Source organism: Osmia lignaria, chromosome 9, assembly GCF_051020975.1.
Source record: "Osmia lignaria lignaria isolate PbOS001 chromosome 9, iyOsmLign1, whole genome shotgun sequence".
In the NCBI taxonomy this organism is placed as follows: Eukaryota; Metazoa; Arthropoda; class Insecta; order Hymenoptera; family Megachilidae; genus Osmia; species Osmia lignaria.
In genome coordinates, this window is record NC_135040.1 from 2904337 (window position 1) to 2931316 (window position 26980).

A 26980-nucleotide genomic window follows, 5' to 3' on the forward strand; every position below is an offset into this window, starting at 1 on the left:
TGCAATTTTGGGTTTGTGCTTCATCGGTGGATTAATATTATTTACCATTTATCATGTTAAACCATACTTTTCATATAAAAACTTAAATAAACATCATGAATCATAAATCTTGTATGAAGCACTAATAAAAGAGTTTCATTGTATGTTACGGACAATCTTGATTATCTTTACATATACAAGTAATGAGTTTGAAACTGATATGACTTATGTAATACACTAGTACAAGTTAACCTATCTATAGTCACAAGTAACAGACTTTCAGTAAAACAATAAAACACTTAAAATGTCATCAAAAAAGTGGTTAGTAATTGGTATTACCGGGGCCACGTGCAGTGGAAAAACAACGTTAGCTAATCGGCTACAAAAAGAATTGAAAAATTCAATAATAGTACATCAAGATAACTATTTCTGGCCGATAGATGATCCACAACATGTAAAGATACCGAAGCTTAATCATTTAAATTGGGAATTAATGTCTAGTATGGACATGGATAAAATGCGATCAGACATTTTAAAATTAATTGAATTTTCACCGAATGACGTTAACAAAATGGAAAAAAATTGTAAAAGAGTTTTAATTATAGATGGCTTTTTACTTTTTAAATGTAAGGTTATTACAAATTTATGCGACATTAAATATTTTTTCACGGTATCTAAAGAAATCTCTAGGGAAAGAAGGGAAAAAAGAGAGTATGAGCCACGAGATGTTCCAGGATACTTTGAAGAATACGTATGGCCAGAATATTTGAAATATAAAGATGAAATAATGAAAGATAAAAATTTATGTAAAACGATAACATTCCTCGATGGATCGAAAGATACCGAAGAAATATTTCAAATGATTTTCCCGCGAATAAAACAAATGTTATCTTGATGTTTTTAAAAAATTTGTTATACGTTCCAAAATGCTGAATAAAAGATTTAATTAAAATTCTAATATATTTTTTATAATGTGAGTCTCAGATGTTTTTTGGCTAAGTTTAAAATAAAACAATTACATTAATTTTGTATATTAAACTTTTTATATAAATGGTCACTTGGGGTTTTATTATAAAATTTATAGAGTACTTACCTGATACAATTGTGTATTGAGCATTTCTTTTTATAAATCATAAGTAAATTTGTATTCCTGTTCTTTGTTTTCTTTTAGTGATAAATATATGTACATGTCATTATTGTATTATCAGTAATGTACCTGATTTTATGAACCTTGAAAATGCCCATGTGTAAAACGAATGTAATTTGCTTATTGTTTACATTATAAATGTAATAATTTTGTAGTTGTTTATCACAATATTCTAACTACACATATACAATTTTGTTCATAATGCATGTAAAGCCTGCTTCAGATGCTAAGTAATTATTAAGGAAATAATTTTAAATTTCATTCTATACGCATAGTATATTTTGTACAAAAATTAATTGTATAAGGCTTAGAAAATAAAGCATATTCGAGTTGGTAACTCCTTCACAGACACAGTTTATAGCTAGCAACTTATCGGTCAGCCTTCATTTTTAGAGATTCAGAGAAAGTGTACGATTTATTATAAAAGGGACACTGTTAATTTTTTAACATCTTTTCAGTTTTTTTTTTTTTTCAATCCTATTTATCGTTCCATATAATGATAGTAATAATATTTATTTTATACAAAATAGATAATGTTCAGCCAAATTTTTGGATTTCCATCTTCATCCAAAACAGGCTTCTGAGTGACTGAATCTTCATTTTTAACAAGGTTTTTTTTCATTCGTTTTCTGTTTTTTAATAAAGATAACGCACAACGACGTGTGTATGTTACATGGAATATGTGTTATGTTTAGGTTGACCTTGCACATTTGTTACATTTGTTGGAGCCGGTCCAGCTGTCTGATCATCTTGATCATTTTGTCCACAAGCTTTTCGAATATATTGGGGTGTAAGAACAACTTCTTCTTCCATTTCGAGTACCCGTTTGTCTAAGTCCATGCATGCTGCCATTTCTTTTTCTAGTTTTGCCAACATTTGAGGTGAATTATATTTTTCGGGATCATCGTGAAATATCACCATTCCATCCTTTTGATTAATTGTTGCGAAAATTTCTCCATCTTCAATCTGGAATTATATGCATACAATACCTGTACTTAAAATCTATATGTATATACAGTGGGTTATAAAATAATTCGCTCACCGATTAAAATAAAATACCTCATTTAAAATTGGATCAAATGACGCGAGGTTTCTCGAGAAACTATACAAATTAATTTACTTAGACATGTGCTTTTGTGGTTTAAAAAAATTAAAATTTGGCGAAATCGGAAAAGAAACCTCAAGTCATTTGGTCAAATTTTAAATGAGGTATTCTGTTTTAAACGGTGAGTGAATAATTTTGACCCACTATACGTGGTACTTGAATAGGGGTATTTACCATGTTTAATATATATTTTTCTGCATCAGCAGGTCCTGATAACTGAACTCTACTTGCCACATCACTTAAACTAAGAGTCAAAAAAGTCTTTGTCAGCCTCTGTATATTTTTTTTATATAAATAGCTGAGCACTTGTTTTACAAGTCCCATGTTGTGATCTCTTGTAAAAAGTTGTTGATATTTAGTGATAATATTCTGTACCTCTTCACAACTATTCATCTGATAAGCTGTAGCCAATCCCTGATATTGTTGACTCAATGGTTTCATGTACCTATTAACCACCTGGCTTGTGTACCTAGGTAAGTTTAGGACTTTTCCATGCAATATTAAAGAGACCAGAATATATTTCTTGTAGGCCTCTAACATAATGTAACTGACTGCCATGGCAGGTGTTGTTACGCATACTTCAAAGAAGTACAATGCTCTATCATAATTTTTTAGTGCTGTATATATCATACCGCCATAATAATAATAAAGTAAGAAGTATTTTGGATCAAATTGTCCTTCTTCTTGACTGATATCAGTGACATCGATATCAAGAAATTCAAGTGCTGGTTTGAAACATTTAGACAGAAGACACAACTGACAAAGATCAGCGTGTATCGAAGTTAGCTGGCTATCAAAAAGTTGTATTTTACGTATTGCACGGCGCAATAATTCAATACCACGCAAAGGTATTTTTAAATCAACCAGCGTTTGACTAAAAAAATGACATAATTCTGCATCTATAACATAATGATTATACACATTAAATTCTTAGCGACTACAATTTTATTTAAAAAAAAAAAGCAACTTACATATATCTGGAGCAAATCTAACTTGTTCTCCATTACAACCAATAATAAATTCCTGAACTTGATTAAATAATGGTTTATAAGCGTCAACGTTATTTGCATTAGGATTAGGCAGCGAAAATTTTACACATAATACTGCCAAAATACCTAATGAATGTTCTTGTAAATCTAAGGTTTCCAAAACATTATCTAGATGCGGCGCATTCTTAATTAAGACATCTGTACTTTTAGTTATTATGTCAGTTAGCTCTCGAAAGTTACCTATAAATCACAATACAATGAAATATTGTTATCTAAACATAATTGTTAAATAAATGCTAATGGATTCGTTGAAGTACCACAATCCCTTATAGAAAAAAACAAAAAATATGTTGACACACATATCTAGGATTTGGTCATAGATATGCCTAATATAGAATTGGAATTTTATTAAAACAATCTGAATGAAATGAAATACAGAAATCATTCAGTATTGTGCTAACGAAAACATTATGAAGGTGGATTTTAGTTCGTCGAAGAAAAGATCATTTTCGAATCATGCAAAACATTTTAATCTTTTGCAATTTTTCTTAGAGGTTATGCCAGAAGACTTGGGAAGGTCCGAACATCCGTCGTACCTTGTTTCGAAAGCGTCCGCACGTTATTTACAAACTGCTCCAATGCTGACGCCATTACTGCAAATGCTTTTTTCTCATCACCACCTTTGATCGGTGGTGAATCGTATTTACAGAAATTATTTTCGTGAACAAACGATTACCAAAGATGACGTTTTGAAACAGGTAACCGGAATGGTCTGAAGCATGTTACGAGAATAGCCGGTTGCATCGAACTCCCTCTTGCATGTTACGATTAACTTACAATTCAAATCAACTCAGAATATAATTAAAAACTACTATTTTTCTTTTAGAATTTAATAAAATCCAATTTTATATCACCTTATTAATGGCAATTATTACAATATATCAATGCTATGAACAATAGTTACAGAATTCTATGCAAATTCTCATCAGTTCGATTGACGTTTGGTTGCTAGGGTATTAAAGATTTCTAACAATTCGAAAATCGAACAATGTCCAGTGTTTCTCTATATTATCGTTCGCTGTACTCTTTATTTTTAAATAAAGGAATATATTGGAATTGATTGTAAGCATTTATTGAAAGTTTAATCATGTCGAATACAACATACGATGAACTTTGGAAAAACGCACAAGCTATGTTAGATGAACTTCTTGACATGGATTCAAGTTTGCAAAACGCTAAACCACAAAAAGATCGTAAAAAGGCTCATAACGTGACTTCGGAATTATACGTAAGATATATTTTTGTCTGTAATAAATTAGAATTGTGTTATGATCAGATAATACAACCGCAAAAACGAGTATTAATAAAAAAATTATTAGACTCGTGCCTTGGAAGAGTATTGGAATTAAAACATGAATTGGTGGAAATAGATCTTTCGGAATATAGCTATTTCGATGACATTCTAATGAAACTGAACGTTACACCGCAAGAAATTGAACTTCAAGTACCAAGATATTTTAAGCGGGAAAACATGAAAGAGATCGATGAAAGGCGAAAATTTATAGAAAACACTCTTAGAAATATAGGTGCTCTGAATGAAGTAATACCATTAAAACAAATGACTGAATCTGAAGCTATAAGACTTATACAGGTATCAATTTTTCAAAATTTAGAAAAAACAGAGGTTTCTATTAATATTTATGCCCAGATAGCACACGATGTCTTAAAGACGTCTATTTTACGACTATTTTAGGTCTGATTTTTTTACAACCTTACCTGGACGTCTTTACGATATCTTAAAAACGTACGAGATGAACGTCGTACCTGAAAATCTGGAACAGATATCTTTAAGATGTTTTAACTCTGTGCTATCTGGGTAATAATTAAACCAACATATTTTAGGCTCATGAACGTGCTCGACAAAGCCGAATAAGATTTCAATTTATGAAAGAGATTCGTCGGATGAAAGAAAAGTCTATAATTAAAACAGAAGCAGAGATACAAGATGAATTAAGTAAAATAGCAGCTGCAACAAAAATTCAAAAAGTTTGGAGAGGATATGTTACTAGGCAAAAAATTCGAAAAAGACGTCTCGAGGAGATGTTATTAATTGGTGACTCTTATTTCTAAACAAATTTTACATAAAATGTAATTATAAATAATTGTTACTTTTAAAGGGATGCTTCAACCAAGTCAAGTAATTACTGAAAATGCTAGACAAGCTGAAAGAACTAGACAAGAAAGATATGATAAACAAATTAAATATCAAGAATTATATGAAAATTTGATGATTGAAACCAAAGAAAGAATACGTAAAGAAAAAAATGCTATAATAGAAGAGAATATAAGGAGTGAGGTTCGGAACTGGATTAACAGTTATTTTCAACAAACAGGAAAAATTCCTGATTTGCCATCTGTCGAGAGTGGTGGATCTAGAATTATATTGAGTAGGCAGGTAAAATTAGTATTTACACTTATACTCCGGTGTCCCGGATTTTAATGGACAAACTTGGGAAGCATATCCTACAAGTGAAAATAAAAAAAAATGTTATTTGAAGTTTGCTCAGAAACGTTTTATTACAAGGTTAAAAAACAAATAAAGTTAGAATTGGGCCCATACGTGATTATTATGAAAATTGAATATGCCCCGTCTTGTAAAAGTTGCTTCGTCTGTCCATAATATCCTTAATGGGAAAAATTCATCCATTTCTACTGCATTTACATACCAGTAACAAAATTCAACTCGTTTCCGGTAATCAGATGGAAGTAATTCTTGTACAGGTGTACAATGATATGCGAACCTTTCGATGGCTCGCAATGTTCTCCAAATCGTATTTCGTGGTATCTGTAATTGAGATGAAGTACGTCGAATACTCTGCGTATTATCAAACAAACTTAAGATTCTTTCCGCGCGTCGTCGCTGTCCTAAGGCTGACCGAACATCATGATATTCATTTCTACTTCTAAATGAACCCAAATTGCGTAATTGCCGATGAGTATTAATAAGGTAATTATGTAAATGATTGACGACCTCACCGATTTCGATGACCTTGAAATATATTGTCAAGGTCACTATTCTGAACAATTTTTCCCTATACATGTTACCGCCGCTCGGGCTTAGTTTCCGAGATATACGTAAAAATAAATTACACTATGTAATATTTAGTAATACACTGCTTTATTGATAATTATGTATTTGGAAATACCTACATCTGCCATAATATCAAAAAATGCAGTTGATAACATTATTGTTTAAACCACCAAATATTTTGGTTGGTATATCAGATATGGTTGGGCTATATTTCTTGGGGCGGGAATCCTCCGCTTTAAAGTACGAAGATAATTATTTAAAAATAATTACCTCCACGCATACAATTTCCACGCGAAACGATTATATTAAATTATATGTATTATATTAAAAATGGGAATCGGTATTAGTTAGCGTAGTTGCTTTAATATGTTACTGTTCAAGTCGTGGGGATGTATTATTTTTTGCTTCGCAGGGCTCATGTTTGTTGTAGGAAAAAAAATGTCTGAAAATGTGGCTTTGAACCGGCGAAATAAAATTATTTTTGGAAATATCTGGAAAACGAAGGCCGAGCGGCAGTAACATGTATAGGGAAAAGTTGTTCAGAATAGTGACCTTGACAATATATTTCAAGGTCATCAAAATCGACGAGGTCATCAATCATCTGCATAATTACCAATGACCCCAGTCGCCGATGACCTTGACCTTAACATATGTTGTCAAGGTCATGAGCCTGAGTAACCGTGACCTTGAGAAACGTGGCGGTCGCGATCCGTACAAAAGTTACGAAACATTAAAGAATTGACCACTTCTGTCGGGAAGCAAGTAGAATAGAAAGTTATTATATTTTAAAACGCTGAAAATATTTAGGAAAAATGTAAAGTTGCTGCTTTATAATTATATTATTACCAATTATTACATATAAACAGATTACGGCGGCCGGAATATCATTCTAGCCTAACCTAACCTAATTCACTGATTAACAAGTTCACTAATTTAATTTTGTATTAGATTAGATTAAGTTAGGCTAAATTAATATTCCGACCGCCACGCCGTAAGGCGGTCGGCCACGCATGCCAAAATTCAAAAAATGACTGCCGCTTGTCGTCTACTACTTTTATAAATAACAACACTATGACCGGCAAGCAATATATGCATGTTAGAATTTACCAAAAGGCACCCTCGCCTTTCACACCAGCCGTTGATGGACATCTGGATTGCCCTTTTTCACAATGGTTTCTTCGACCAGTGTCGGTACTATGACCAAGCGGCGGTTATATGTATAGGAAAAGGTTGCTTAAAACGCGAAAAAAAGAAAAAAATTTTTATGCTTTGTAACTTTTGAACGGATCGCGACCGCCGCTTTTTTCAAGGCCAACGTTATTCAGGGTCATGACCTTGACAACATATGTCAAGGTCAAGGTCATCGGCGAATGGGGTCTTTTTGTGCATAATTACCCCGCCGTTATCAAATCCAACTTTATTTGCTTATAACTTTGTAATTAAACGTTTCTGAGCAAACTTCAAATAACATTTTTTTCTTATTTTCACATGTAGGATATGCTCCCCAAGTTTGCCCATTAAAACCTGGGACATCCTGTATTATACATACTAGTTTAGAATGGGATAATTACTTAAATTCTTATTTAGGGAACTGAAAGTACTATCAGTAAATCTACAGCAGCGTCATCAAAAGAGTCCAGGAAATCTAAGAAGTCAAAATCAAAGAAGGATAGCGAAGGTGAACAATCAGAAGAAGAGACAGAACAGGGTTTCAAATCAATGCCTTCTAATTTTTTATCGGAACTAGTGCATGCTAGTCAAGAATATCAAGAAGTATGGAAAAATAAAGACGAATCTATGAATGCTGCACAATTTCCATATTTGGATATGATAGAAAGTGATAAAGCTAAGGAAGTAGAAAATGAAGTTAGAATCACTGTGGATCAAGAACTTAGGGGTAAGCTTTCCAATCGAATACATATCATAAACTGTTAATATTTGATTCGCATTTAAAGGTGACATTGAAGCCCTGCAAAATGCATTAGATAGAGATAAAGGTTTTAAAGGTAAACGTATAAAAAAAGGACAAAAACGAATTCGCCATAGTGGAAAAAAGAATAAAAAAAGAAAAGAGAAAGATCTAACACCTGATAGAACAACAGAGTCTTTATTTGAAGAATTACTAACTCAGGGTATTATTAAGCTTCATAGAGAGATTTCACTCGGTGATTTTAAAGGTGAAAAATCTTTCATAAATCACAACTTAAGAGAAAAAGGAAAAGATCCTTTACCAACGCTTGGTTAAGTATTTTATATTAATTTAAAAAAATTCATCGAATCAGTCTAGTATTTTATCTTTCACCTTCAACCTTTGAATTAATGGAAAGAAATAATTCGTATTAATAGGAGATATAAGACAGTTAATAACTGAATACTGTATTCTTCCCCTGGGAAACAATACTCTAAGAGAACTGACACCTCTTGTAAGATCAGTGTTAATAGCTGGACCTCGTTACAGTGGGAAAAAAATGTTGGTGAATGCAATTTGTACAGAACTTGGAGCTACTTTGTTTGATATTACGCCCGCTAATATTGCTGGAAAATATCCTGGAAAATCGGGCTTAATCATGCTTGTCCACTTAATATCAAAGGTATATATTAACACATTGTTGACCGGTCACGAGTTAACTCATGTCTGCACTTGCATTGACTACTTTAATTTTCGAAACCCAGGATAATACGGAATATTGTGAAATTTTTACAATATCCCATATTATTGTATAAGTATTGTATAATTATACGTCTTTTTTTTGTATAATTATGTTTTCTTATATGAAGGTGTCACGCTTATTACAACCGTCAGTGATATTTATGGATGGAGCAGAAAAACTATTTACAAAAAAAGTCGCAAAAACAGATAAAACAGATCCGAAACGTTTAAAAAAGGATCTCCCTAAATTAGTCAAAAACATTACAAATGAAGATAGAGTAATATTAATTGGTACTTCAGGTTCACCATGGGATGGAGATCAAAAACTTTTATATCAGACTTATGATAAAGTTATATATATTCCTAGACCAGATTATGGAACTATGTCTCTTGTGTGGAAGGACTTATTATATAAAGTATGGTTTTATTGATGTATAAATAGTACTATATATTAAATTTCAAATGTTTCATATGACTTTTTTTGAATTTATAGTATTCTGGAATTAATAGACAATTTGATACATCTGTTATTGCTAAAGTTTGCGATGGATTTACCATTGGAGCTGTATTAACGTCGATCAACGAGGTAGTATCGGTATAACAATTATATAAATTCTCTGATAGGTCTTCTATTAACATATTTCATAATTAAAGTTATTGAAATACAGGTAATGACGACAAAACGAATAGTACAATTAAAAACGCATCCTTTGACGTACGGTGAATTAATAAACGCAGTAAGCACGAAAAATCCGATCTATTGTGAAGAAGAAGATGCTTTTTTAGGTTTATTTCTATTTTTATATTAAATATAATAATTCTATCCTAAAATAATTAATATCGAACTTTCATTCTAGCATGGCTCGCAAAAACACCGATATATCGTAAGAAACAACGAATGCATGAACAGGAGCTTCAAAAATTGAAAGAGGCAAATGAAAAGCAAAAGAAAAAAGGGAAAAAATCCACACGAATAAATTTGCTTATTCCTACTGAAAAATAAAACATAACTGACGATTTCAATGATTTATGAGTATACATATATGAGCCATTATTTTTGATAATGGTATAAGTCCATTTTTGAAAGAAAATGAGTTAATGGTAGTTTTATATACTGATTCCTTCCCACAGATCAATGTACATTTGATAATATACTCATAAATTAATAAGAAAAAGTTGGACTGTAAAATATTATCGCAGGAATGTTTTTGTTGAAAGTGGAATAAGTCCATTCGTAATAATAATAGAAGCAACTTTGCCTTTGAATATGGATGGAGAAATTATACATTGACTGAAAATATGCTGGATCAGATTTAAAAGGGATGAACCGCTCAAAATCTTTTACATACAGTGGACTAGTATGAAAAAAAATGCTCCATTTAAAGTAATTTTTTTATTTGGGAAACAAGGAAAACCTAAACATCTCAGCAAAATTACTATGTGTCCACTATATAAAACTTCAAGCCCTATAAACAGGGAGAAATATAGCGATATGATGAGTTAACTGCCTTCCCATGAATACTTCACTATGCTAAGTGTAAAGGAGAAATAAGTTTAAAATACAAAAAAGTTTTTTTTTATTTTTAGTTATCTTAACAAAGTAATTTACTTTTTACACTTGTTTATTTATATTTTCTTTTTAAATATAACTTAAATTCATTTTTGATAAACTTGATTATGTATGCGTGTACTTGCATCTCTTCCCTTCAATTATTATTTTTTAAATTGAAAAATTCATTTCAGTAAAGCCAAAGTCTATAAAAACATAGACTTAAACCTAACTCTTGTTTATATTTTTTATAATATGTTATTATTGAAAGTGGTGTAAGTCCAATTGGACCTCAAAGAATCTTTTATTTTGTTTAACAATTTTAATAATTATTATTGCATAATAAAATTCAACAATTTTATAGTCTTAAAAACATCATCCGAATTGATTAACGGTTGCCAATATTTTTAAATCTATTGCAACGAAAATCCTTAAATATCTCGATATATGAAAAAATGGACTTATACCACTTTCAAAAATAACAGCTCATATTATAACAAATCGGCATGAAATTATAATTCATTTTATAATTCGCAAATAGTTTTTAATATCAGTCGGATTTAACATAAATTTTGTATCTTAAAATATTTAAAATTAATCATATATAAGCCACTAGTAAATTTTCTTTAGCACGTATTATATATTTTTTTGTTAAATTTTGTTGTAGCTTTTTCGCAAACTTTTTATTATCGAGCACTATAGTTTTTACATATAAATATATATACATATGCTATCACGTATAAAAATGCTCATAAAACTGCATCCAAAATTATTTTACGTAAGTAAATTACATAACGTGATCACTGTTCAAGATGCCGTTCAAAAAGCGGCAACGCGTGTAAGATTCGAATTTCGTAATCATTTCATAGCCGCGTGTTAATCATATTTTATAATTCGTCAAATTTAAACGAATATTTTATCATTACGGGAAACATGAGATAGGAATAAATATATAAGATCCAAGAATAAATATATAGAATCGACACAATTGTAATTTGGCCCGTTTTTATTATTCACGAACTTCCTTTTATAACAGAGATAAGTAGGATGCTTCTGTTGGCATTCCATCATGGCACAAAAGTCTTGTTAAGTCTAAAGTTACGGGGATTATATGTTTCTTTCTTCAGTTCACGTGTATAGCACGCGGTTAACAGGCTTGTAGTAAAGCAGTGGCAAAGACCTCTGCAAAGTGTTATCAAAAAGGGGATAGAGGGAAGAGGAATAAGAGGGCACAATATTTCTCCCTTATCAAAATGTGCTTAAATTCGTTACATTTTTAATTGGGTAAAAACAAAAACATGTGACCATTTGATATACCGCGCGGAATCTAATCATTTTTTCAAATCTTTGAACATGGAATTACAAATTTGATGGATAATGCTGCAGAAAGAACAAAAGAACAGAAAGAAACAAACAAAATAAGTCCAATATATCCAATAAATCAAATGTTAATCTATGTTATCATAGATATTGATGAAACGCAATACTTTTTTATAATATAATTAATGTAATGAAAAAATTACAAAGAAAGGGACGTACTCTTAACATTACGGAAGAAAAATAACTTTTGAATGTTAATAAGACGATCACCATTTATAAAGTTTCGAATATTTCAAATGTAACAGGTTGAATATAGCTGAAAATCATTGTCATTCGAGTGAAATTTGAATGTATTTCAGACTGAAAGCTTAATAGTTACGAATGTTTTGAAAATCCGTAGGTATTACTGCGCCAGTGTACGTATCGATCCCTCGCGTCGCTTTGTTATAGCGGCATGTCATAGCGGCAAACGATTCCATATTGGTTATCGGTACCGATGATGGAAAAAAAAATATTACATAAAAAAAAATTTTAAAAGTTAGCACGTGACAACTGCATGTACACGAATCTCTTTACAATGTCAAGTTCCACATGATGGATCTGTCACTTAGAAGAATATCTGCAATTCAGAAGAAAAGCAGAATATTCGCAACAGAACCGACGCCGGTCAATTCTAGTGCGCGTGCGTACTAAAAGCGTACACTCCTATTGGTCGGCGCCACATGGTCTGATGTCAGACCATAGGGTCTGTCCAATTCAATAATAACGAGATGTTCACGAGCTAGATGCTAGCCAGTTCTCTGTGACGTGCCCGCGACGCTTCTACCGGTTATTGACGATAAGAAACAGCACGTCGAATATTAAATTCATCGAACAGCAAGATCATTTTCTATTTAATATCGTACACATTCCATTGTTTGTTCAATACAGAAATATCTAGCCGGTTGGCAAGGTCCGCTTTAATTCATTAAACGTCAATTTTTTGATAGTGTATAACTGTCGGTTACAACAGGATTTTGGGACTGACAAGGAAAACAAGAGTTCCCAAAATTTGTCAGGATTATATCCACGTATGAGGTGAGTTATGGCATAAATATTTTATTACAATAATAGAACTAATCCGTAAATGAAACCATCTAATACATTTTCTAAGGTTTCCTGTTAACTTTGAGTGATACATATCTAAAAAAAATCTAACGTCTTATGTGTAATAATGTCAATGTTTATTTTCTTCGTCACCTATGCGGTTTCTGTAGATTGTACGCTATAAAGTATGTAATATTTATTCGTTCTATAGTTTCTCGGTAGCAATAAACGGCTTCCTTGGCATTACCATTTAGAGTCTCTAAAATCAATTGTATTATTAGCTGCCATACTTTGTCATAAAATACGCGTAGAAATCTCTAGGAAGGTAATAACGAAGCCTCACAGTGTCGAATGACCGTGACTTCACGTGTTCTTCACTACTGTAAACAAAGTGTTTACATCCATTGGATTGCTTTGTGAGAAATCATTTCTCAACAATTTGAAAATTTAGAAAATCGAAGCTTTCATACACATTCTGCGTGACAAATTATAATCGTAATAGATTGATGACGTGAATGTTGTTTTTTTTTCAAGGAAACAAATCTTAATTTATTCTTTCCACTGTACGAGCGGATGATCTATAATATATACAGTAGGATAACTGTATATTTTTCTTTATTGTTACGAAACACCTGAACACTGTGTCACGTGCAAGTGGACACTATTCAAAAATATGCATACGATGGCATATCTTTCTTTTGATATATGTAAAGCTAAGGCATATGCAATTTCAGAACGTTTACAGGCTGACTTGTGAAAATTGTTACTACTGCGTTGCATACTCAGCATCTTTACGCACAAGCTGCAGTAGTTTTATTTATATATTTTCCGACATACGAGTGATTGTAATAATGTTCCTTTGTCAACTGTAGAATTTTCTTTCGTACGATTTTTTTCTAGTATCCTTATGCAAGTTATATAACATTATTTATTAATATGTAAAATGTTCAATGTACGCATTTAAATATGAGATATTCATTTTTTGTTAATGATTTTTTGTTAATTACAATAGAAGACAGAGACATTAAAATTTAAAAGTATAATTTATTATATGTTTTTAATTTACTTTATTTCAGATCTGGTTCACTTTTATCATTTTTTTAAGTAAATTTTCTGCTTCCTATTTAAATTTTGCTGCTAAAAGATAAATGTCGTAAGTACCTTCTAGCAGCAAATGCCAGGAATCAGCATCAATTTTAATAATAAATTAGCAAAACTTGTCTGTATGTATTGGAACGTTTGTTTTGGAGACATCTACGTCGCACGACACGTGATCGACTCATGAACCTAACCAACGCCAAGTGTAGAATATTTTTTCTTTTTTTTGCTTTAATTTTGATATGATGAAATTATTCGAGTCACGTGTGGAGCATGAAATATATATATATGATTTTCTTTGGTGGTAAAATAGATATCAACAACGAAGTCAGAAATCTTGTTTGAGAAAGGGGGGCAAAATATTGTACATATATTTAAGCATAGTTTTTATTAATTCTTTTTTTATATTATCTGAAAGTACTGATGGGATTAATTGCCCTTATCGTTTAAAAACGCGTGGATTACAGATAATCTTTCAAGAATTCAGTTCAGCTTTTCTTTTTTTCAGAATTTCATTTGTGAATATAATTGTGTTTATCCATCGATTGTGCAATCGAATTAAGCATCAGGGAAAATTAAAAGATACTCTTAAGCGGGTAGCAAGTAATAAATTACGTAGCACATTGTATACGTAAAGAGCAACGAATGTAAATTAATTTCCCAATAACCTACGATACCACTTGGTCGTCAAATCTTCCTTATAATTGTTTCGGCTTATATTAATGTAATTAACGTTAAAATATTCAATGTTTAAGTAACAAGGAAAATTATAGATTTAATTAGAATAAAATTAAAATAATTACATACATTGTGTCACAAAATTATTCGCTCAACGGTTGAAACAGAATATCTCATTTAAACTTGGACCAAATGACTTAAGGTTTCTTGAAAAGCTATAAAAATTAATTTACTAAGATATGTACTTTTGTTGTTTTAAAAAATTACAATTTGTTTAAACCGTGAGAAAAAATAGTGATGGGTAATTTCTCAACTTTCTTATGTATTTTCTAATGAAAATTTAAGATATGTGTTTCGTAGATTCAAATAAGTTATGTGTATGCTGAAAATTTCATCAAGATCGGCCAATGCACTTAGAAGTTACAATTAATTAAATTTTCCGAGATTCGCGACTTTTCTAAGAACATAACTAGTCACGTTCTTAGATGAAAAGTCACCATTTTCAGAAATTTTAAGTACTTGTAACTCTCAGTGCATTGTCCGACCTAGATGAAATTTTCAGCATTCACATAACATACTTTTTACAAATGTTATATTTTAAATTTTAATTACAGGCTCAAATGAAAAAGTTAAAAAATTGCATTTTACTATTTCTTTTCCGATTTCGCCAAATTGTAATTTTTTAAATTAGGAAATTAATTTATATAGCTTCTCGAGAAACCTCAAGTCATTTTAAATGAGGTATTCTGTTTTAACCTCTTAACTTAAAAGCCCGAAAATACTCGGGCAAAATACACTTGTTATAATTGTTAAGTGAAGAGGTTAAACGGTGAACGAATAATTTTTGTGACACGTGTTTCTTTATATATTCCAAAGAATCTGGAATATATAAATTATCTGTTAAAAACTTTTCATAATATATTAGACTATCGATATGTAATGTAAGCAGATTTATTTTTATTATTAACATTTTTAAAAGGCTGTCGTGTCAGAAAAACTGCATTGCTATTAAAAATGCACATATAAAAACTTCAAAGATGCGCTTTAATGTTTAGTGATGATAAAATTACGCTTTAACACGTATTAATCATTCTGGCTTGAAGATGTATAAAACCGTCAATAACCATGAAATATAGTTGTGATTAAGGAAAGAAGTTTCCTTGATAAAAAACTAGATAAATAAAATATATTTGATATACGAAGACATTTGACATTATCACACGTGACAGACAAAAACCGTCGACACTTGTCGCTAATATCTGTGGGAAAAAAAGAATGTTTAAAAGATAACCTCGAAATAGGAGTATGAAATATTCTTGATACGCGGCCGAAGGCCACGCGATGAAATTTGTAATTTTGACATATATCAGAAGATTAAGAAGTTGCGCATAAAGTTATAAAATCTTACATTGCTAATGTACTTGATTAGACATTAACATATCGCAGAATTTACATATATGTACATATGTGTATATTACGAATATCACCTTTACAATCTATGTATTTTAATCATTGTCTGATACCTCGAAACTTCTCAATTTACATAAACAGTACGTAATCTATTCCGTATTATATACATATCAGTCTATTAAATTATTCTTTTCAGAATAACAGATAAACATAAAATATTTTAATTATTTGGAAATGCAAATGTTATGATAATTTATTGATAATTTTGTAAGATAATTTAATAAGAATATTCTAATGTTCATTAGAAATGTACTATTCAAAGGTAAACAAATAAACATTCACAATTCCGTTACATATACAAATACTTTCTAAGTAACAATTTGTCGAAAGGTTATCTGAAGGTTAACACACGATACACGACCGACTTTATCATTCTGTTAACTATTACGTTATGATAACAAAAACACGTTGTGCTATTTAAGAAAGAAATATCGGTAACCTTGAAATTTCGAAATATGTAACCTAAAAGGAAGAAGTTTCTCTTTCGAAAATCATACTTCGTAATAATTTTACCGGGTAGATATGATACAACAAGTTTACTATATAGTCACGTATCGTGAAAATTTTCCTTGAGGTATGTACTTATTTGAAAAAGAAATTTCCGAGTTCTTATGCGAAGCATAACCTTTCGACGCAACATTGAAGCGTCAATTGAAGTTGAATGATAATGAAGCGACATCGCGAATGACGTTAATTTTTTTTAATTTACCTTTAATTCATGAGTGATTCTATTCCTTGGATGTCACGCGATAGTTAAGATCATGCGTTTGACCATGAATTTTCTTGTATTGACAAGAGTCTGGTTTCCATGCAAATTTCATCGCGAGATATAAAAATTAAAAAACCAAGTGGATCGTACGATACCGATTGCAATTACTCATACATACATAAGTTGAAAATCATAAACGTTACCAGAAACTTGTGTTAATGATGTGATGTAAAAATTTCAAATATATGATATTACGATTAAACTTGTTTCATAATCCGGGGGGGGGGGGGGGGGGGGGTAGGGGGTCAGGTCAACGGCATATCTTGCGTTCATTAATGTCTTCTGATGAAACGAATGGATAATCGCGTGATCGTAAAGAATAAATTTTCATACTCAGGATATATATATAATTATTCAAATTTTTCGCGTATTTAAATTTCCCGATGTACGTTTCATTGACGTATATCGAATAAACCAATCGCATTACTCATTACACCTGCCTCTTAAGTTTCCGGAAGTCGGCGTGAAGGTTCGTACGATTGAAAACAGATGATCTTTACACGTATTTTAATAAAAATACAAAGCAGAAGAAATAGAAATTACTTAATAAATGAAAAATACTAATAACAGTTGTAGGGATAGGGGTGTCGAGTGCATCTTGAGACGCATAATAAAGTCACTGCTAAATGGATTTATCTCGTAGTGAATCCAATTGAAATCACTCAATTAATCGCATCTCGAGAAGAGATAGTCACCGTGGTAATTTAATACAATTTGCTGACACGTACATAGTGTTCATATGTCGTCCTATATTTACAAAATTGTAACTATAATTAACAAAGAAAATGTTATCTTTATCTTCTTTCCTTAATAAATTAACACAGTCGTTAATAATGATATTGTATCATTTTCAGCTTACAGTCCACTAGGCTCTCGCGTCTGATAAATTCTGTAAAGGTAAAGAACTCTTAAGAAAGGTCGTACTAAAAGTCGTATTATAATATATCACAATGCCAGCCCAATTTGAAAGTGCAAATAGCCCCATAACAAGAGAACCTACCATGATGAACGGCGACAGTCCATACAGCACTGGCGAAGATGTAGTCATTACCGGTTTTTCGGGTAAGAAATTTCTTTTAAATTTAAAATTACATTCTACATATTATTATACATATATATTCTACATTCTACATATATATATATTTTTTTTTTTTTTTCAGGTCGTTTCCCAGAGTCAGTAGACGTAGATGAATTTAGGAAAAATTTATTCGAAGGCATCGACATGGTCACAGATGACGAACGACGATGGCCTTCTGGCATGTACGGCCTTCCCACGAGGACTGGGAAACTTAAAGATCTGAAATCGTTCGACGCAACCTTTTTCGGTGTACACGCGAAACAGGCTAACGTAATGGACCCACAGCTACGTATGCTTTTGGAAGCAACGTACGAAGCGATAGTCGATGCTGGTATCAATCCAAACGATATTAGAGGATCTAAAACTGGCGTGTTCATCGGTGTTTCCTCCTCGGAATCAGACGAATATTGGACCGGCGATCCGGAACTAGTTAACGGTTGGTAGACTAAACACAACCCAAAATATGCTTATCAATACCTAAAAAAATACTAATATAAAATACGTGTATTTTCAGGATACGGATTAACCGGTTGCTGCAGAGCTATGTTTTCAAACAGAATATCTTACACGTTTGATTTCACCGGTCCAAGTTACGCGTTAGACACAGCTTGCTCTTCGTCTTTGTACGCGATGCATCAAGCAATTGCTGCGATACGTGCCGGAGAATGTGATTCAGCTATCGTCGGTGGTTGCAATCTTCTTCTGAAGCCTACTGCTTCCCTTCAGTTCCATAGGTTAAGCATGCTGTCCCCCGATGGTACTTGCAGAGCCTTCGACGCCGATGGCAAAGGATACGTTAGATCCGAAGCTGTCTCGGTTGTTTTCTTGCAAAAGTCAAAGAACGCCCGAAGAGTTTACGCTACCGTGGTACATTCGAAAACGAACACCGATGGCAACAAAGTTCAGGGTATCACATTCCCCAGCGGTGATATGCAAAACAAATTAATGCGCGAGGTTTACGCAGAGGCTGGCGTTAACCCTGCCGACGTCGTGTATGTCGAGGCACACGGAACAGGCACGAAAGTTGGAGACCCTCAGGAAATTAATTCGATCGCGAAATTATTCTGCAAAGGTCGAAAAACTCCGTTGTTGCTCGGTTCGATAAAGTCGAACATGGGCCACGCAGAACCGGCCAGTGGAGTCAGTTCTATGGCGAAATTGTTTATCGCCATGGAGACCGGTGTGATTCCGGGGAATTTGCACTTTAAAACTCCAAACCAAGATATACCCTCGTTGAGCGATGGTAGTATACAGGTTATAGATAAGAATACACCATGGAAAGGTGGACTCGTAGCAATTAATTCGTTCGGTTTCGGTGGAGCAAACGCTCACATTCTTCTTCGTAGCAATCCTAAACCAAAGTTATCACCAGTTTTAGATAGTAAATTACCGAAGCTCGTCACTGTGTCGGGACGCACTGAAGAAGCTGTAGAAGTACTTCTAGAGAAAGCCAAAGAATACGAATATGATGATGAATTCGTTGCTCTCCTTCATGATATTTACGCGAATTCTGTAACTGGTCACCTTTACAGAGGATACTCCGTTATGGGAAATGTTAACACCCAGGAAGTTAACTCGTGCGTTGGTGAAAAACGTCCTATTTGGTTCGCATTCTCTGGTATGGGATCCCAGTGGCCGGGTATGGGCAGAGAGTTGCTTTCTATTGAAACATTCCAGCGAAGCTTACACAGGTGTGCCGATGCATTGAGACCGGAAGGAATCGATTTGATGCATCTGATTCAACACGGAACAACCGAAACCTTTGCGAACGTTGTACATTCTTTCGTGTCAATAGCAGCTATCCAAGTTGCGCTCGTTGATCTATTAGCGCATTTGGGTATCCAACCTGACGGTATCATTGGACACTCCGTAGGAGAATTGGGATGCGCCTATGCCGATGGCACCTTTACACCGGAGCAAACTGTTCTGGCCGCTTATTGGAGAGGAAGAATGATCTTGGATTCAAAACTCGAACCTGGAGGTATGGCTGCTGTGGGATTAAGCTGGGAGGAAACCAAAGCACGATGCCCACCCAACATAATGGCAGCTTGTAACAATTCCGCCGACTCTGTATCTATTTCTGGACCAGTCGAGGACGTCCTCAAATTCGCGGCTGAATTGAAACAACAGAACATCTTTGCGAAAGTTGTAGACAGTTCTGGAGTTGCCTTCCATAGCAAATACGTGGCACCAGCTGGTCCAAAACTACGCACCGTTCTGGAGAAGGTTATTCCAAACCCGAAACAAAGAACTGCAAGATGGATCTCCACCTCTATACCCGAAGAAGCTTGGGGTACCCCGTTGGCGCAACTCAGCTCTCCAGCTTACCACGTGAACAACTTACTGTCGCCGGTTCTCTTCCACCAAGGGCTCGCTCATGTTCCAGAAAATGCGATAGTAATTGAAATTGCTCCGCATTGCCTGTTGCAAGCAGTTCTACGTAGATCTCTGCCCCCAACTGTGACCAACATTGGTTTGCACAAACGGGATCATGCAAATAACATAGGATTCTTCCTGGAAAATATTGGAAAATTGTACATGGCCGGAGCGCAACCTAAAGTGTCCAAGTTGTATCCACCTGTTAGTTACCCAGTTGGACGTGGTACACCCATGATCAACTCCCTCGTTAAATGGGATCATTCCACTGAATGGAGTATTGCTGATTTCACTACAAAAGGTGAATCCGCCGGAGAAATGGTTATAAAGATCGATTTGTCCAAGGAATCAGACGCGTATTTAGCCGGTCATGTCATCGATGGAAGAACTCTTTTCCCAGCTACCGGTTATATGGTACTGGTATGGAAGACTTTTGCTAAGTTACAGAAGGTCGACTACGAAAAGTTGCCAGTAGTATTTGAAAACGTGCAATTCCAACGAGCCACCATTATGCCAAAGGAGGGAGAGGTGAAGTTTTTGATCAATATATTCATGGGAACAGGTGAATTTGAGATCTGTGAAAACGGATCTGCGGTAGTAAAAGGAAAGATATCCGTCCCAGAAAACGACGAGAAAATGTTGCTAAACATTCCTGCGCCTGTTGTTCAAAATCAACCCGACTTGCTGGAATTGACTCCGAATGACATTTACAAAGAACTTAGATTAAGAGGATACGATTACACCGGAGTTTTCCAGGGGATTAAGTCCGCCCAAAATCGTGGCGTTATTGGTAAACTCCAATGGGACAACTGGATTGCATACATGGACACCATGCTTCAGTTCTCCATATTAGAAAACGACTCGAGAGGACTGTACGTACCAGTACGTATGCAGTACCTTGCTATTAACCCAACGGTTCATTTAGAATATGTTAAGAGCTTCAAAGAAGACGAAGGTGTTCCAGTTTATTCTTATTCAAACATCGGTGTCGTTAAATCAGGAGGCATTGAAATCAGGAAAATGAAAGCATCCTTGATTTCAAAGAAACAACAATCTCAATCACCCAAATACGACAGGAACACATTTGTGCCTTATGAAAATCTTCAACCATTCGCGCAGGATCCCGAAAGAGCTAAGCTCCATGCTCTTACCATTTTACTCCAACTTGTTCAAGAAAATATACCTGGGTTAAGAATTAAAGCTGTTGAAGTAGCTGGAAATCGTCCTGTAGACGTTCTTCTCGCGTCCACTGTAATGGACATATTTTTTTATGAACCACTGTGTGTTGTAAGTGTTACAATCATTTGTTTGAAACGATCGGCAAAATGATATTTTATTAATTTTGCATTTTTTTTTACAGGTTGATATGCAATTGATCACATCCTCGCGCGACCAGTATGCCAGCTTAGAGTCATTAGATGTGAAGATCGTATCACGCGACGAGAATAATGGACCAGTTGGTCAAGATCTGAATCTCGTAGTAGCGGCTAACGTGTTATCTAATAAGGCACTGAATGTGTTGAAAAATTTGTCAAACAGTTTGAAGCCTGGTGGATTTCTATTACTTGAAGAAACGAATCAAAATGATGCTAGTTTAGTAAAAGATCTAAGTTTGATTTATGTCGCTAGCCAGTCTTTGCTTGGAAAGACGTACTTGTTACTTAAAAAGAAAGAAGAGAGAGAAGAAGTGATTGTTATACAAATGACTGAGAAGAACTTTGCATGGCTTGATAATGCTAAGGCAGCTTTGAAAAAAGCTGCAGTCAGTAAACAGGATGTTATCTTCGTTGGTCAGGGTGAAGAATTACTAGGTAAGTATCGCGTGTATTAAATATTTTTTATCAAATATTGTATTTACAATAAATATTTTTCTTTTTTTTTTAGGTATGACTGGATTCATGAACTGCATGCGTCGTGAGGAGGGTGGTTGGAATACACGTTACGTGTTCATTATGGACAAAAATGCACCTAAATTTAGTCTAACTGACAAATTTTATGCTTCACAATTGAACAAGCAATTGGTAGCCAATGTTTTGAAAGGAGGACATTGGGGAAGCTATCGTCATCTGCGATTGGATCAACAAAGCGGAGTATCGTCTCTTCAAGTTGAACATGCATACATCAACGCATTGTACAGAGGTGACTTAAGCAGCTTACGATGGATCGAAAGTCCACTGAGCTACTACCAACCAGAAAGTTTCCCGAACACAGAATTTTGCCATGTCTACTATGCACCGTTAAACTTCAGGTAAATTTGATTTCTGAGAATTGATAAATTACTATATGATCAGTGGCGGCTCGTAGCTAAAATTAGTGGGGATGCTGCTCCAGAAAATTTGTAGCCTTTGTTTTAAAAAACCGGCACTGCGGGAGTGCTCTCAGTGCTCTCTTTACTGCGCAGCCTCGCGCGCAGCTTCCTATGTGCGCATGCGCACAACAATTAAACACCACGCCGCTGGAACTATGAAGCGCACAGTTCCATACAAAGATTTTTCTATCTTTTTCATAAACTGGGGGATGGCTACTGACATTAAGCTTAAGGATTATATATTGTCCAAGTATAAAGAAAGAATTAAAGAAGTGGAAATAGGAGGTGCTGCAGTTCCACAGTGCCTATACGCAAGCCGCCACTGTATATGATATTAGTAAACATGGTTCTAATTATATTATGCAACATTTAATGTTAACAGAGATGTTATGCTGGCAACTGGAAAATTACCACCCGATGCTCTTCCTGGAAATTTAGCTAATCAAGATTGTATTTTGGGCCTTGAATTTTCTGGTCGCAATTCGAAAGGTAAAAGGATCATGGCTATGGTACCGGCACGCGGTTTGGCAACTACTGTCGTAGCTGATCCTGGATTTATGTGGGAGGTCCCTGACAAATGGACCTTGGAACAAGCAGCTACAATCCCAGTCGCTTACGCGACAAGTTATTATTCTCTTTGCGTCCGAGGTGGTCTAAAACCCGGCGACTCTGTTTTGATTCACGCTGGTACCGGAGGTGTAGGGCAAGCAAGTATCGCGATAGCTTTGCACGCAGGTTGCAAGGTATTTACAACTGTTGGAACGCAAGAGAAACGAGATTTCTTGAAGAAAATATTCCCTCAATTGACCGACCGAAACATCGGCAATTCTCGAGACACCAGCTTCGAACAATTGGTACTTAACGAAACCAACGGCCGTGGTGTTGACATAGTGCTTAACTCATTGGCCGAAGAAAAGTTACAAGCCAGCGTAAGGTGTCTCGCTATCGGCGGTCGTTTCCTTGAAATTGGAAAATTCGATCTGTCCAATGATGCATCTTTAGGAATGTCGGTATTTTTGAAGAACGTCTCTTTCCATGGAATACTTCTGGACGCTATCTGTGAAACTGACGGTCCAGAAAGGAAAGAAGTAGCAAGACTGGTTTCAGAAGGTATCAAGAACGGCGCTGTGCGTCCTCTTCCATCGACCGTTTTCTCAGAACAACAGATTGAACAGTCCTTCAGATTCATGGCTACGGGTAAACACATTGGTAAAGTTCTGTTGAAACTTCGCGACGAAGAGAAACAGAAGGTCGTACAGCCGTCGCCAAAGGTGGTCGCAGCCATTCCAAGAATTTACATGAACCCAGATAAGTCCTACATACTGGTCGGCGGTCTTGGTGGATTTGGTTTAGAACTTGCAGACTGGATGATCATTCGCGGCGCCAAGTACATAGTTCTGACCTCAAGATCCGGAATACGCACAGGATTCCAGTCGTTGTGCGTCCGTCGCTGGCGCGAAATGGGTGTACACGTTACGATTTCCACCGCAGACGTAACAACACTTGCCGGGGCAAAACAACTGATCCTGGAAAGTAATAAAATTGCTCCGGTCGGTGGTATATTCAATCTGGCGGCTGTTTTACGCGACGCGCTTTTTGAAAATCTTGAAGAACGTGATTTCGTTATATCGTCATTACCAAAGATAGTTGGAACTAAAAATTTGGACGCAGTGTCCCGGGAATATTGCTCTGCATTGGATTACTTCGTTGTTTTCTCGTCCGTTTCAAGCGGAAGAGGTAATTTAGGTCAAACGAACTACGGTCTTTCCAACTCTGCTATGGAAAGAATAATGGAGCAAAGACAAGCAAACGGTTTACCTGGTCTGGCTATTGAATGGGGAGCTATTGGAGACGTCGGTTTAATTTTAGGTATATTGCACATGTTCTATTGCACTTGAAATTAATTTTATCTATGAGTAAATATCACCTCATTCTATTATTATTTTACAGAAACAATGGGTAATAACGATACTGAAGTAGGCGGTACTTTGCCACAACGTATACAAAGCTGTCTCGAAACAATGGATGTGTTCCTTCAACAACCGCATCCAATTCTAAGTTCCTTTGTTTTAGCAGATAAACGCAAGAACGCAAACAGCTCGAACAAAGTTAGCATTGTTCAAGCGGTTGCTAATATTTTAGGCATTAAGAAAGTAGAATCCGTTAATCCCGCTATTAGTCTGGCTGATCTTGGAATGGATTCTCTTATGGGAACAGAAATCAAGCAGACTCTTGAAAGGGGCTATGATGTAACATTGTCGGCACAAGACATTCGTGGTTTGACATTCGAAAAATTAATGAAACTGAACACTGATGTGGGTGAAGAAATAACAAGTACTTCTAATACAGTCTCGCAAGAGATCGGCATAGATTTCTTATTCCAAGCCGATGCTGCAAGTATTATACCCACGGAATCTGTCGTGCAACTGACGACGAAGAATTCAAAGGGTATACCTATATTCTTCATTCACGCCATTGAAGGAATAGCAGCCCCCTTCAAAGAATTGGCCAGTGAATTGAATCGACCTGCTTGGGCCTTGCAATGTGTCGAAAATACTCCATTAAGTAGTATAGAAGATCTAGCTGCGTTCTATATTAAGAAAATACAAACCATTCAAAAGAAGGGACCATATCATATAGTTGGTTACTCGTTTGGAAGTTGTATTGCGTTTGAAATGAGTATTCAACTACAGAAAGCTGGGCAGGAAGCAGTTGTGACATTTATCGACGGTTCTCCAGACTATGTAAAGTTACATTCTGTAGAAATTGGAAAAAGAGCTGTCGAAAACGACGACGAGGATGTGATTAACGATAGTTTCCGAAAGGCTTTATCATTCTTTATCATACAGTTCAATAATAAGATTGGCATGCGTGAGGTATACATATATTTCAATTTTCATATATTGTATATGTTACATTAAAATTTAATAATAACACGTATTTTTCACTTTCTCTAGGCATATGGCATATTGAAAGCTGAACCCACTGATGAAAAAGTTTTTAATAAAATGGTGCAATTAATAAATAGTACGCAAATAAAGGCTGAAGACCTAAAGATTGCTAGTGTCTTATTCCATAAAAAATTGTATGCAGCTTATATGTACAAACCAAGCACTACGTACAATGGAGACGTTTTACTAATTAAAGCCGAAGACAACTTTTTCCCTTCGGAAAGCGACTACGGTATATCAGAGGTAACTATTATTTATTATATTAAACGTTAATTTTAATCTATTTGTAATATGTTCTTCCACTTTCTTTTTATAGCTTTGTAAAAAGACTGTGACTGTGAAAACATTGCCAGGAAATCACAGAAGCATTTTGGTAGGAGATAGTGCATCCAAAATCGCATCCCTGTTACAAACGTAAACTTATTTTCAATTATAAATAATGTAAAGAATAAGAATATATTCTGTAACATTTATATCATTACTTAAATGTATATAAGTGTTACACAGAAACGTTCCACAAAGTTTTAATGTACAATGATATTAATAGTAATCATCAAAACTTAATATTTAATATTTAATATGATTTCTACATAATTTTCTGTAAAGTTCCTTTTGTACAAACGTTTCTTCCTTCAGGTTTCTACACGCATTGTTTATATCATCTGCATTATTAAATTATGTAGCCCTTTTCTCTACTTTTTAATCATAAATATCTTAAAGTTGGTGAAATGTGAGAAGTGTATCAAAACAAAAGAAAAAAAAATAGTTTTAGTGTTTTTTGTATTTTGTAGTCTATAATAGTTTCAAGTACACTACAAATGGGTATTACTATAAATATTTAGCAAATCTTAAATATAAATATTCAAGTTAAGTTAAATTTAAACTCTATTTAGAAATATCTACTATAGGTCTCTGTAATGGTTTATAGTGGACAAATTAACCATTACTTGGACATATAGTGCACATGTGCATTTTGTTCAGTGTCATTTTGTATCTAGATTTCTGAGAAACCATGTCATTTTTACACAGAAGAAATATGTACAAAAATATTTAACAAAAAATATCACGAAGCAAGAAATATCTCTTACAATTTTGTCACTCTGACTTTTCTATACTTTTTAGTGATGTATCCAAATAAAATAAAAAGATGTAACATTCCAATGATAAATATTAATATATATTCTATATATATTTATACAATTTCACAATTGATTGCACACAACATACTTAATGCTTTATTGAAAGCAACCATTTGTACTATTTTTTCATTAGTAATAAGAAATCAATTTGTTAAATAATAAATATGTATATGTTCATAGATATTTTGATTGTCATT

At 34.1% G+C, this 26980-nt stretch overlaps 4 protein-coding genes across 5 annotated transcripts; 3 read left to right on the forward strand and 1 right to left on the reverse strand.

The window, feature by feature from the left end:
• Nucleotides 1-283: 283 nt before the first annotated feature.
• Nucleotides 284-1577, forward strand: Nrk1 (nicotinamide riboside kinase). The gene has a single exon (XM_076689999.1). It carries the CDS (start codon nt 284-286, stop codon nt 872-874), a length of 591 nt encoding a protein of 196 aa, XP_076546114.1. The 3' UTR covers nt 875-1577.
• Nucleotides 1541-4011, reverse strand: CSN3 (COP9 signalosome subunit 3). Its single transcript, XM_034322795.2, has 4 exons — nt 3817-4011; nt 3203-3460; nt 2406-3130; nt 1541-2092 (listed from the first exon to the last, which is right to left on the reverse strand). Exons 1-4 carry the CDS (start codon nt 3869-3871, stop codon nt 1796-1798), a joined length of 1335 nt encoding a protein of 444 aa, XP_034178686.1. The 5' UTR covers nt 3872-4011; the 3' UTR covers nt 1541-1795.
• Nucleotides 4012-4354: 343 nt separating this feature from the next.
• Nucleotides 4355-11138, forward strand: LOC117603570 (dynein regulatory complex protein 11). The gene is made up of 10 exons (XM_034322904.2): nt 4355-4871; nt 5123-5333; nt 5398-5675; nt 7899-8208; nt 8267-8551; nt 8658-8902; nt 9090-9377; nt 9455-9547; nt 9630-9747; nt 9819-11138. Exons 1-10 carry the CDS (start codon nt 4368-4370, stop codon nt 9962-9964), a joined length of 2478 nt encoding a protein of 825 aa, XP_034178795.2. The 5' UTR covers nt 4355-4367; the 3' UTR covers nt 9965-11138.
• A 1438-nt stretch (nt 11139-12576) lies between these two features.
• Nucleotides 12577-26887, forward strand: FASN1 (Fatty acid synthase 1). 2 transcript variants are annotated; one of them, XM_034322682.2, is made up of 10 exons: nt 12577-12907; nt 17786-17993; nt 18092-18445; nt 18524-21672; nt 21746-22196; nt 22270-22633; nt 23076-24562; nt 24644-25569; nt 25651-25887; nt 25961-26887. In XM_034322682.2, the coding sequence occupies exons 2-10, from the start codon at nt 17882-17884 to the stop codon at nt 26060-26062; spliced, it is 7182 nt and encodes a 2393-aa protein (XP_034178573.2). In that variant the 5' UTR covers nt 12577-12907; nt 17786-17881; the 3' UTR covers nt 26063-26887. The 2 variants fall into 2 exon arrangements, with proteins under 2 accessions (XP_034178573.2, XP_034178581.2); XM_034322690.2 differs by lacking the exon at nt 12577-12907 and adding an exon at nt 17236-17694.
• Nucleotides 26888-26980: the final 93 nt, after the last annotated feature.